The 13,044-nt window shown below is 42.0% G+C and overlaps 1 protein-coding gene across 4 annotated transcripts in view; it reads right to left on the bottom strand.

Moving 5' to 3' along the window:
- Positions 1-6,039: 6,039 nt before the first annotated feature.
- Positions 6,040-13,044, bottom strand: part of PITPNC1 (phosphatidylinositol transfer protein cytoplasmic 1) — a 274,382-nt gene continuing 267,377 nt past the window's right edge. For 2 of the 4 annotated variants that reach the window (XM_047756865.1, XM_047756866.1), the window contains exons 9-10: positions 10,502-10,814; positions 6,040-9,708 (exon numbers count right to left, since the gene is read on the bottom strand). In XM_047756865.1, coding sequence (XP_047612821.1) covers positions 9,627-9,708; positions 10,502-10,814 — 395 coding nt within the window. In that variant the 3' untranslated portion in view covers positions 6,040-9,626. Of the gene's footprint in view, positions 10,815-13,044 lie in introns of all 4 variants that reach the window. The other 2 variants (XM_047756868.1, XM_047756867.1) reach the window with 1 other exon arrangement.

Below are 13,044 nucleotides of genomic sequence, written 5' to 3'. Positions count from 1 at the left end.
CACTGCTGTGTTTGCATTTGAAATCCCAGGGACCATGGCTCGAGAGGAAAACATTTTTAGAGTTCCAGCATGGGATGTCAGAAAGACATCTTTATCTGCTAGAACCTGGACAAGGCTGGGGGCTTCCACTGTCTCAGTGGGAGTGAGGGATGGGGAGAGGGCTTTGAGAGAGGGCTTGGAGACACAGCGGGTGGGACTAGGGTTAAAAAGCCATTAGTGTACAGGTGATTAATGCACAGACGTTTGTGCTGGAGACCACCTTTCAGAGGAAAGAATATCCATCATGTGAAATCGTTATAGGTTCCAATGCTCTCTCTGGGAAGAAAGATTCAGTTTACCCCCTCAGGACTTTTTTTTTTTTTTTTTTTTTGCTTTTTAGGCCACACTTGTGGCATAGGGAGGTTCCCAGGCTAGGGGTCTAATCGAAGCTACAGCTGCCAGCCTATGCCACAGCCACAGAAACTCGGGATCCGAGCCGCCTCTGTGACCTACACCTCAGTTCAAGGCAACGCCAGATCCTTAACTCATTGAGCAAGGCCAGGGATCGAACCCGAAACCTCATAGTTCCTAGTCGGATTTGTTTCTGCTGTGCCATGATGGGAACTCCCGAAATATTCTACTTTTTAATACACCTTTCCTTGGTTTTCTTTCCTTTTTTTTTTTTTTTTCATTTTAAAAATTTTTGTTGAGGTATGGTTGATTTATATTGTTAACTTCTGCTGTACAACAAAATGATTACATTATACCTAAACGCAAATCCATGCCTTTTCAGACGCCTTTCCCATCTAGGTTATCACAGAATATTGAGTTGAGTTCCCTGGCTATACAGTAGGTCCCTGTTGACCATCCATTCCATATGCTCCTTGGCTTTCACTTGAAGAACCAAGATGCAGTGGGGAGGGGAAGAAACTCACCAAAAACAATTCACATAATTGATTCATATTTGGATTCAGATTTGAAGAGGCTCATTTTTAAGATATGGATGCTTCTTTGGGTACATTTGGTTTACTTTTTTTTGATCTCTTTGTATTTTCTAGATTCGCACCCACGGCATATGGAGGTTCCCAGGCTAGGGGTCTAATCAGAGCTGTAGCTGCAGGCCTACACCACAGCCATAGCAACACCAGATCCGAGTCGTGTCTGCCACCTACACCACAGCTCACAGCAAGGCCAGATCCTTAACCCACTTAGCGAGGCCAGGGATCAAACCCTCAACCCCATGGTTCCTAGTCAGATTTGTTAACCACTGAGCCATGATGGGAACTCCGGTTTACTTTTTTAAAAAAGTAATCACTGCAGAGTTTCCGCTGGGGTGCCGGAATTGCTTAGCAAAACCAATGAACAAAATCTTGGCCTTTCTCCTTAAACTTTTCTGTGTGCTAATCAGACTTGATTCAAAAGCCATTCATCAGGTTGGGGAGGGTATCTTATGCTTAAAAGCTTTTTCATTTGGGTGTAAATTAGACCTACCTCATGAGAAAGAAGGCAACTTTTTGACATTTTTGTATTCTGACAATAGGTCATGTTGCTCACAAGAATCCGAGTGTAGGAGTTCCCGTCGTGGCTCAGTGGTTAACAAATCCGACTAGGAACCATGAGGTTGCAGGTTCGATCCCTGGCCTCGTCCAGTGGGTTAAGGGTCTGGCGTTGCCGTGAGCTGAGGTTCAGGTTATAGACGCGGCTCGGATCTGGCGTTGCTGTGGCCCTGGCGTAGGCTGGCAGCAACAGCTGCAATTCGACCCCTAGCCTGGGAACCTCCATATACCTCGGGAGTGGCCCTAGAAAAGGCAAAAAGACAAAAAAAAAAAAAAGAGAATCTGAGTGTAATACACTTTCAACCCACCAGATAATCTGGATTAGCCAGTTTGTTGTTGTTGCTGTTGTTGATTTAAAAATCCAAGCACCCTCATGTAATTCTCTTTACTGAGTAGAACACAATGACTTTACAACCTGCAGGCATGAAAATGTAGCAGCTAGCTTCATCTGTACAGTTCATTTCAAGCAGAAATGTATTCCACCTGATTCTTGAAACATCATTTATTTTACTTGAGATGTCCTTAATGTTTGTTAAAGTTCTACAAGGGGAACAAAAATTTGCATTTCTTCTATTTGTTTCCTTTGGCAAACTTGTTTCTAGAAAGGACATTTTAACCTACTTCCCAATAGCTTTTGGTTACCTCCTGTGGTTGAAAGGAAGAGACTTACTCAAAATAGATTTGAAATACAGGGAGCTTCATGTAACGGTGAAACTCTAGGGAGCGGTCAACGCTTCTCTTTCTCTCTTTTTTCCCTCCTTTTTCAACCGCCCCCTCGGCATATGGAAGTTTCCAGGTCAGAGATTGAATCCAAGCCACAGCTTCGACCTACACCACAGCTGTAGCAACACTGGATCCTTAACCCACTGTGCCAGGCCGGAGACGGAACCAGCGCCTCTACAGAGACAAGCCGGATCATTAACCCACTGCACCACAGTGGGAACTCTTCAATTTCTGGGAATTTATCAAAACAAATAATTAAAAAGAAGACAGAAACCATGTTACAAAGATGTTCCTCACAAACTCTAGGTAATAATAAAATCAGAAAATAGCCTATATGCCAAATAATAAAAGAATGTTCAAATAAATTATTGATTTCCAAATGGAGTATTACACAGTTATGAAAAATGATAGCCATGCTGTGTACCAAATGTAAAGATGTTAATAAAACAATTCAAAAACCCTTGAAGAGTTTTGTGGAAAGGGATGCATTTATGAGATTTGTAAAGCTCTTAATGAAAATGAAAAGAAAATTCACATCCTTGGGTCTGTATAATGGATTTTTTATTTTTGTCTTTCTAGGGCTGCACCCGCTGCATATCTAAGTTCCCAGGCCAGGGGTCTAGTAGGAGCTACAGCTTCCGGCTTACACCACAGTCACAGCAACACCAGATCCAAGCCACGTCTGTGACCTACACCACAGCTCATGGCAATGCAGGATCCTTAACCCCCTGAGTGAGGGCAGGGATTGAACCCGAGTCCTCATGGATATCAGTCAGGTTTGTTACCCCTGGGCCACAAGGGGAAACTCCATAATAGGCATTAACAAAATGCAAAGAAATGGAAAAACCTTAAGAGTGGGAAAACTCAAACTTGTGGTCATATTTCTAAGTTTCCAAGTTGTGTCCTGGGAAGAGGTATAGCACACATTAACGCTGATGTCTGGCTTTCCCAGCAGACTGCACACAGAGAGCAGCAAGCTATCTTTGGGCTGCTCCGAATATAATCCCTTGTGTGCTAAAGATCACAGGATGATTCCCCAGGGTTGCTAAACAACAGTCAACTGCCAGCATCTTGCATGCAGAAGCCCACGGGAGCAGGAAAGTTATTTTGGAATAGGATTTTTAAAAAAATCACAAAGGTCCAGATTTGGCTGCCCTCAAATACCCTTGAGTGACAGATGGCCACGTTTCTTTTCTACAGGTTAAAAGAGGGGAAACAATGACTTCTAGGCCTTTATGTCTGCCTTTACTGCAGCCAGTTGGTACCTCTGGTTAAATATAATTATTCCCTAAGTTCTAGGTGTTTAATTCAGCTGTTTAATGTTGCTGTACCAAATGGCTGGATTCAGTAGGACCTGAGGCCATGCCTAGTTTCTTTGGCTACTTATTAGCTCAAGACGTCAATGTTGGGACCAGGGCAAGAACATTAAGGCAAAGTACCAGCTTGTTTCCAATTTTCCCAGGAGAAGGAGAAGTAGTTAAATGACTGGACTTGAATGAGATGTCCTATTAGGTTGGATACTGTAGAAAAGGGAGAATTTATGGAGGCACGGAATATCAGAGGGCTAATAATTAAGCAGAGAAAGCCAATATAAGAAACTTGAAAACAGGGCTTGCCTGCGTCAGCCACAAAAGTTATACAGGCTCACACACACACACACACATACACACGCACATGAACGAACACATACCCATTGGTTGATTGTCGTTCCAAAGCCATCAATTTTGGGGCTAATTTTTTTTTTGTCTTTTTAGGGTTGCACCTGGGGCATATGGAAGTCCCCAGCCTAGAGGTTCAATCGGAGCTACAGCTGCCAGCCTACCCCTTAGCCACAGCAACACCAGATTTGAGCCTTGTCTGCAACCTACATCACAGCTCACAGGAACACTGGATCCTTAATCCACTGGGCAAGGTCAGGGATTGAACCCCCATCCTTATGGATACCAGTTGGGTTCATTACCACTGAACCACAGCGGGAACTCCCAACATTTTCATATAGGCATAGTTCAGACCAGGGCTTGGAGTATTGACATTTTTCCTTTTTTTCGGCTGGGCTCGCAACATACAGAAATTTCTGGGCCAGGGATCAAACCTGCCCCACAGCAGTGATAATGCTGGACCCTTAACCCACTGAGCCACCATGGAACTACAAATGATATTTCATTTGTCTTAAAACTGAGAGGCTAAGGTGTAGTTGGAAGTTGGAGGCAAAAAACCCCAAGCGAAGGTACTGAAGGAAATAGGAAGTTTCAGAAAAGAATGTGGGTGTTCAGAAACCTAAGAGTAACACTCAAATGAGATAACATCATGATTAAAAGCTGTACAGGGAAACTGGGGGTGTGATAAACACCTATATATTTACCATCAGGTATCCAAATATTTAATAACCTCTATCATTTGACCCCAGGAATAAACAGCCAGCTTGCTGTACCAAGTTTGCTTTCAGCCAGCAACTATGGGTGAGGAGTTTGTTTTTTGGGGGGCCGTGTCCACAGCACACAGAAGTTCCTGGGCCAGGGATTGAACCCAAGTCTTAGCCGTGACCCAAGCTACAGCAGGGACAACACTGGATCGTTATCTGCTAGGCCACCAGGGAACTCCTTTGGTGCACTGTTATAGGAAGCTGTGGCCTGATACAAACGGAGATTAATGCAGATAATGTGAATATTCCTGGCATATATCCAGACAAGACTCTAATTTGAAAAGATATAGGCACTCCAGGGTTCATAGCAGCACTATTCACAATAGCCAAGACATAGAAGCCACCTTAATATCCACTGACAGATGAATGGATAGAGAAGATGTGGTATGTATATACAATGGACTACTACTCAGCCATAAAAATAAAATGCCACTTACAGCAACATGGACGGACCTAGAGATTATCACACTAAGTCAGAAAGAAAAAGACAAATACTCTATGATATCACTTACACGTGGGAATCTAAAATATGACACAAATGAACTATGAATCAGAAAGCGACTCACAGACATAGGAAACAGACTTGTGGATGCCAAGGGGGAGGTGGGGGAAGGCTGGGATTTGGGGATTAGCAGATGCACCTTGCAGGGAACTATTTTCGGTATCCTGTGATAAACCAAAATGGAAAAGGATGTGAAGAAGAATGTATACATGTATGACTAAATCCCTTTGCCGTACAGCAGAAATTAACCTCAAGATTGTAAATCAACTGTACTTCAATACAATTAAAAACAGTAATGCGGATGTTGACACGCATTACAGGACCGAATGGAAGCATTGCTGTGTTCACTCCGCCCATCCCGAGAGGACCCTGTGTGAACAACAGGAGCTACCCGAGATGGAAGAAGCACCATCAGATCTGGAGTGATTTCCGTGCGACTAGACTGGCTTGCCCTGCCGTTGAGAGAATCTGGTGTCCCCCTGGGATGTTGTTCCTACAGATTCCCTCAGGGCGATTCTTCTTGGTCACCACGCAGACTGTTGCCTCACTTTTGATGAGGGTGGATGGAGGAGACACGTGTGTATCCTATCGGGCTATGGATTCCCCTTGGGCAGTTTGGGGCTGGATAGTTAGAGCTGGCATCCAGGCATTTCCCATCAAGGGCCAGGCCCTGAAGACACCAAATGTCTGTTAGAAGGCCAGGCGTCTTTGCTCCACAGGTCCCCTAGAACTGGGTGTAAGTACTGGCCATTGGCTTGTTCTTTCTCCCTTGATAGCTTCTTGTCCATCAAACCGCAAACTCCCAATTGTCCCCAACCCCCTGAGAAGAGCTGAGAAAGAGAGAGAGGAGGCTACACTTGGAAAGAAGATTGCTTTGTACTTTATTTACAACAGAATGTAAGAAAAAGTAAGTTATTATCAATAATAAATAACTGAGGAAAAAAAAACCAAAACACGAGAAACAGCTGTAAAATGACACAGGAGGATGGCATGTGTGAGAATCAACTTTTGTTTGCTTCGCTTGTTGTCTATAATACTGTGCAGTCCAAAACCTGGTCCTTCGGCCGTGGCAGTGGTATATTGACTCATTTAACTAATCAAGATCCCAGCTCGAAATGTAAACACGAAACATTACAGTTGAGGCTACCTACAAGTGGCACGGGTATAACATCGACTTAAAGAACCTCTCCTTGGTGACACACAGAAACTGAAGGGAGACGAGCAATTCACAGACAGGCTTTCGATTTGAAGCGAAAACGTGGAGAGGCTTCTTCTAAAGCCTGTTAACAAAATGACAATTAATGACAGCATCTGGAAAGGTCTCAGCATAGTCACATTCTTATTGCACTCACTCCTAAAAAGCTTAAACACGTATATTTCCAATGAAACAGATTGTTTTGAAGGTAGAACACAGACACGAATCCGGGACGTGTTGCCTCTGTATCCATCGCTACGCTCTTGGGTTAACACTTCAGTTTCAGCAGGAAAGAAGAGTTTTAAATAGTCTATGATCAACTGCAGTCACTGGACAGTTTTTTTTTTTTCTTTAATTTCAAGAATTATGGCTCAGATGGCATACTGTCACACAGTCTACTGAGTCAGATGATCAGAAAAGGACTAAAACTCTTAGACAATCCTTTTCTGTTGGATTATCCGGATACCCTTTACATGTAGAGTAAATTATACCCTGGCCCTTCTGCAAAGTCAAATTCCTGTTGACCTATGCCAACCAGTGACCGTGTTGTCTCTGAGCCATGAAGAGATACTAAGGTGCGTAAAATTAAAAATACATATAAATCCATTAACTTTGAAATTTTGATGGAAAAATGACTTCTTGAGAAGTGTTAGAATCTATTTTCTGTTTATTACAGTGTCTTGGAAGAAAACCACGTAATTAGTTTTGGGGGTCTTGTGTTTTTTAAGTTGTCTGTGTGGTACATGCACAGTTGTGTGAGAGATTTATTTTCACAACCAAAAACATGGCTAATAAATACCTCCAAATAAATTAAAACCAGTTTCCCCCACATACAAATGCAAAATCAAAACAGAAGGGGTTATAAACAAGTTCACCCACAAACTCACATGGTTTCAGTTTATAACGTGGTAATTGAAAAATGTCACGGGCTCCTTTGTTGTTATGCTTTTTCTTTGCTTTGTCTTATCCTAGCCCAAAAGTAGGAAAATGAAATGGTCTTCAGAGCTGCTTCTTCTTCTTTTTTTTTTTCTTTTCTTTCTGGCCGCATGCACGGCACGTGGAAGTTCCTGGGGCAGGTTTGAACCTGTGTCACAGCAGCGACCCAAGCCACTGTGGTGAATTCTTAACCCGCTGAGGCATAAGGGAACTCCCAGAGCTGACTTCTGACAGTTTCTGTGGTAAAAACACCAAGGCCTTCTTATCCTGGGAAAGCACAGCTAAAGCAACGATGCTATACTACAGCCAATGAAAATCACAGTGGCATTTCATAATTTGAAATTCATTCAAAGTAATGAAATGTATGGTCATTTTGACGGTCTTCATTAACCTCAGAGACAAAGATGGGTTGAACATTTGCGTTATTCTGTGGCTTATTTATTTTCATTTGGCTATCAGAGACTTAAAACTGGTGGTTTGGATTCACGCTACTATATTTATATATATATATACAGGTATAATACAATTTTGGTGAACAAAGTTGAAGGTTTCCACATTTGCAGACAGAGGCACTGAGTTAAGATTCTATGTTTCCCCAAACATGCTTAATGAATTCAAGTTTCTGCTTTTTTTCTTCTAAGCTTCCATCATGCAGCCATTTAATTTTCCGTCGATAGGAATTAGTAATAGTCTATATATACACTCATCGCAGGCTTGTAACCCCACAATAAACAAATTCGTGTATGGAGTCTGTGAAACGACACTTGAAAATCAAGATGGATAAACTATTGAAGTCATTTATGTCTTGTGATGACTGGATTAAATAGTTAAAGCAGCTAAAGGACTATCTGCACCCCTCCCCCGCTTTTAAAATGAACACACGAAGCACATGTAGACGGGAAAACCGAACATACTTTAAGAGCACACATATTTGTTGGCTAAGAACCACACTATCATCGGTCGCTTTGCAATTAATGTCTGTGGTGCTGTACTGGCAGTCAGAGAAAGAAAACTCACAGAAATTAGCTTTCTAAAGCAGAGAGCATTGTTGACCTTGAGAGCAGAAGCTACTTCACCAAAAAGGAAAATTAGCAATGGCGTCAACAGAAAAACTTGGTGCCAGATGTGTTAAGAATCCGCCCCCCAATAAATCCATTCCATGCAAAAATCATGATCCCACCCCATCCTGATTTCAGCTTGCAAATGGTAAGCAAATACACACGCTACTACGTCAGTGTTTTCTGAAAGGAGAATTATGCTTTCGAAAGCCAGACGTTCTTGTTAAGTACTACTGTGTCAAGAGGGAGCCATTGAGGAGTCAAAGAGCTTTTGATAAAAGATTGAGTTTTCCCACAAGCAAAAATCATGCTACCATACCATGCAAAGAAGGTGTCTTACTATGGGTGCTATCATTCTTAGGAAAGAGATGCACTTTGGATCTAAGCTATTTGCAACAGGTTTCCTTTGAGTTCTGGGTGTATGTATTAATCAAGCTAAATGTCAACCTATAGAGAAGGAGATGATCTTGACAATCTGACATATGACTTGGAACACGTGGTGCTGGGCTCCTGGGACCAGCACCTGCACCTTGGAAGTTTGTCAACTTGAAGGACACTATGCGGAGTGCTGGGCACTGAGAGAGAGAAGCAGGCAGGGTCCACTGGCTGAGAGGCTGTGTAAGAGGAGGAGATACGCGCCTTGGTTTATGTCGCTTCCTTTGGAATCTGTGTTTGGGGAAAGTCCCTTTCCTGAGGTTGGAGGTTCTGGTCAGGAAGGCTAACCGGGGCTTCGGAGTTGCCCAATTACCTTGTTCTCTCCCTCTCTTGGAGGACAAAAGTAAATGCTAGGTTCTGTTCACGCTTCCTTCTGTGTTTAAAGGCAGTGAGGTGCGAAGGTGGCAGATGTTTCTCTTTAGATCAAAGGAGAGTTCTCTTTCTGCCACTTTGGTGAATGATCTTGTCTCCCATCAACCTTGATTCTAATCTTGCGTTATCATTACTGGCAGAAAAGAAAGCTAGCCAGAGGGGCATCTCACGCCTCCTTTTCACCCTACAAATAGAGTCAGCAATTCTGCTCATTTTTCTGCTCCCGCTTGACTGTATCTACTTGGCTTCTGCGACATGCCCAACGTTTGGATTTCGGGCAAGGAGCAAGAGAAGGACAATCTTTTCTAAGGTCCGGTGATGGGCAGTCTGCTCCAGGGACATCTGGATGTTATTAAGTAAAATGAGGAGGGGGATGGGAGGCAATTCTGAATGAGTTAAAGTCCAGTTAGCTGAGTCTACCCTTGAACTTCTTTGAATGGGCAAATCGTCACTGAATGCTACTCAATAAATGGCAAATTCTGACAATCTTAATGGATGATGGAAGGTGACAGGTCAAGGTTCGCTGGTACCTGTGGGAAAAAAAAAAAAAAGATCTTTGCCTCCCCATGGCCTCTCTGTTCCTAAACCAAATCATTCCCAAATCAGCCAGTTACGGCCATGTTCATCCATGTAATTCTTAAAAGATTTCTGAGGCCACAGGGGCACAAAGAGGAAAGTTATTAAAAGACAGAAACCAGTGGAATCTTTATTAAATTCTGTGAAACGTATAAATAAGTTGTCATTAGTTGCACTTGGAGCCTCTTCAGGTTGATAATTAAAATTTCCAAAAAATTTAAAGAGTTAATTAGGCCCCAAATCCTGAGTCAGACTAACCAAAACCGGAACCTCAGTAACGACTGATATTCAAGTATTGGTAATGAGCAGTTCGAAATTGAACAATTAGGTATGTTACGCCTGAGAATATTTTGGGGAAATTTCAGGTCGGATGGGAGGAAACTGATTCCGTTTTACTACACCTTGTAACACAGTGGTGCAAAGTTTTCATTTATTGGCCCTCAGAGTCCACACCAACCTCATCAAATGCCCAATAACAAGGCTTCCTCCCTGGCATCCAGCTGTGCTACAGAAGATCCCTTCTGTCCTTTGCCAGTCGTACATTTTACAGCTAAAATGAAGCTGTGTGGCACACTTAGGGAATCATACTCTATGTGAAACCACATGCACACTCAAGAGATCCAAGGAACATGTTTGAGTGACAAAGCAGTCTCTTTCTATATCAGAAGATTCTTTAAAAAAAAAAAAAAGAAAACAAGACCCCAAACCAAAAATATAAACCCCCATGAAATATTCATATGAAGTTACTCTGATTTGGGCCGACATGGCTTATCTGAAGAGTGTATGCCAGGTAAATTCAGGGTGGCTTTTTTCTCGGGGTCTGGAAGCGTGAGAGTTTCTGGGGCAGACTTTTTCCGGGGCCGATCTTTGGGAACCGATAGAAATTCTGGTGCGTCTGTGGAGAGAGGAGTGGACGGAGCACTAGAAGGGGCACTGCGGACTGAAGAAGGCAGGAGGGGGATGCTGGAGATAGAAATGGCAGGTGGGAAAACGCCAATTTTCTTGTTGGTGGCTTCCTGAGTGGCTCGTTCAAATTCTCGGACCTCATCCATTGTCATGTCTTAAAGGAAAAAAAATAGAAAGAGAAATGAGCAGGCATTTAGAAGAGTTGCAAATGGATTCATTGCTCTGCCTGTTTTTTTCTTTTTTTAAAAAAATGTTTGGCTGCACCAGCGGCATGCAGATGTTCCAGGGTCTAGGGATCGAACACGTACCACGGCAGTGACCTGGGCCACAGCAGTGACAGTGTGGGATCCTGAACCCATTGAGCCACCAGGGAACTCCTTTCTGCCTATTTTTAAAGGACCTATCAAAACCCCATGATAAAGGCGTCTCTCCAGATTGTATGTCCAAATTAACATCCAAATACTAAGCCTTAAATTTTTTTCTTTTGATTGGGGCGAATGTCTGAAGAAATAGTCCTTTGTGAATATCCATCCGAGATTTTCCAAAGCACTCTTCAGTGAGTATTTCAAGTATTCGGAGTAAGAACTTATCAGGAGAGTACAGATCTGTGCCGCTGCTATGTGTCTGTGTGTGTTGTGGGAATGGTGGGGTGTTGGAGCTATTATTAGACCTGGCCATCCTTTCTATAAAGGGAAAGTAATTAAGCAATCAATGGCCCCCGAATGATACATATTATTACCTACTTCAGCTTATGAAAATACTAGTATACCTTTGTAGTGTAAACAGGAAAATCGTCAGAATTTCTCCACATGCTCTTCTCTTACTCAATGCATACACTTTTTGCATTCTAGGGGTTACTTGTTTCCTGACTGTGTAGCTATCCTAAGATTTTTCAGATGCTGCGTTTCACTTACTTCACCTTAAAAAAGCAAGTAAGATATGACAACAACCAACCAACTCTGCTAATTATCCCCAAACCAAGGAGAAAACAAACAAACAAACAAACAAAAAAACCCAACCCCTCCTCAAGGAAACACGAAAAGAAAAAGAGCAGAGAACAAAAAGAGAGGATCACTTCATGGGTGAGAATTTTATTTAAAAGAAAAAAGAGCATTATTTGACGTTCAGGAAGTAGTTCAGTGATGCCTCACTTAATAGGCATTGCCAAGATGATGTAGATTTTCCGAAAACCTGAAATGTTCTTACTACATGAGGAAGAAAGCAAGTGTTTTAAATGTAAATCTTTCCCTCATGTAAATACATTAAATAATGCATTACAGACATTTCCTACCTTTTAGACATAATACTCTGAAAATATATCACTGTGCTATGATACAGTGATGACTTTGCTAAAGCAAAGAGTTTGAGATCTCATCTCTCATTCTCAGGAACTCTATTAGTATTGCTACTACAGTTATTGCTAATTGCTCTCAGCCTGGCTACTATCCTCTGCCAACTTTATCACTGCTAACGGGGAAAACAGGTAGCTGGGCTTATTAGAAAAAAGCACTGAGTGAAGGCCTAAAGCTTGCCCTTGAGTAGAAGATGAAATTGGCTGCCCCATGGAACTCTTCATCTGTTTCAGCTTCCCAGATACCCATTTTTCATTCCTGTCCTCTCCCAGGGGAACCTTCAGTAGAGGATGGTGCATAAACTAGTAGGAAGCAACACAGCCACTTTGGAAATACTAACTATGGAGTAAATACTCATAACACGGTATTAATAATAAAGACATATATACGTAAATGTATGTTCATATCACAACATATGAGCAAACCAGAAATATTGTTCGAAAACCAAAAATCCTTAGGAGGATTTCCTGGGAATGGTTATTAAAACTTTCTGAAAGGGAAACGTTTTTTACAAAGGGAATAAAAAATCATGACTGTTGATAGAATATAAAACTCAGAATATAGCAGAAGTACTTGACCTATAACCTTACCACTTAAAAAAAATACCAAGACTGTTAAACAAGCTAAGAAATGAGATTTAAGTTTTTTCAAAAAGAGGTATTTCAAAATAAATTTTGGACTCTGAAAAAATTTAGCTGTATGTTTCTGTTATAATAAATGGATATCATCTTTGAAAAACCAGGTTTTCCATACAAGTGGCTGAATATAGTGCTCTACTCCACACATCCAGCAGGGGGCAGAAACCACCCAAGGTAGAGAATCCGGATTCTACACTCTGGTTCAGAGTCTCTTAGAAGTTCTCTTCCTTCAAAGTATTGAAGCTGCTCAGTTGAAAAGGAGACTGTTATTTCCTTACTGCTGTGGCCATGGATGTTCATTTTGCCTAATTTCAATCTAGTTTATCTCTACGCAGGTGGATGATTTAAACTTACCGAGCATCCATGCCGTTTTTACTTGTCATGGGCAGCAGCC

This window comes from Phacochoerus africanus, chromosome 14, assembly GCF_016906955.1.
Source record: "Phacochoerus africanus isolate WHEZ1 chromosome 14, ROS_Pafr_v1, whole genome shotgun sequence".
Lineage (NCBI taxonomy): Eukaryota > Metazoa > Chordata > Mammalia > Artiodactyla > Suidae > Phacochoerus > Phacochoerus africanus.
The sequence above is the reverse complement of the archived record's forward strand: the minus strand, read 5'-3'. Positions and strand labels throughout refer to the sequence as shown.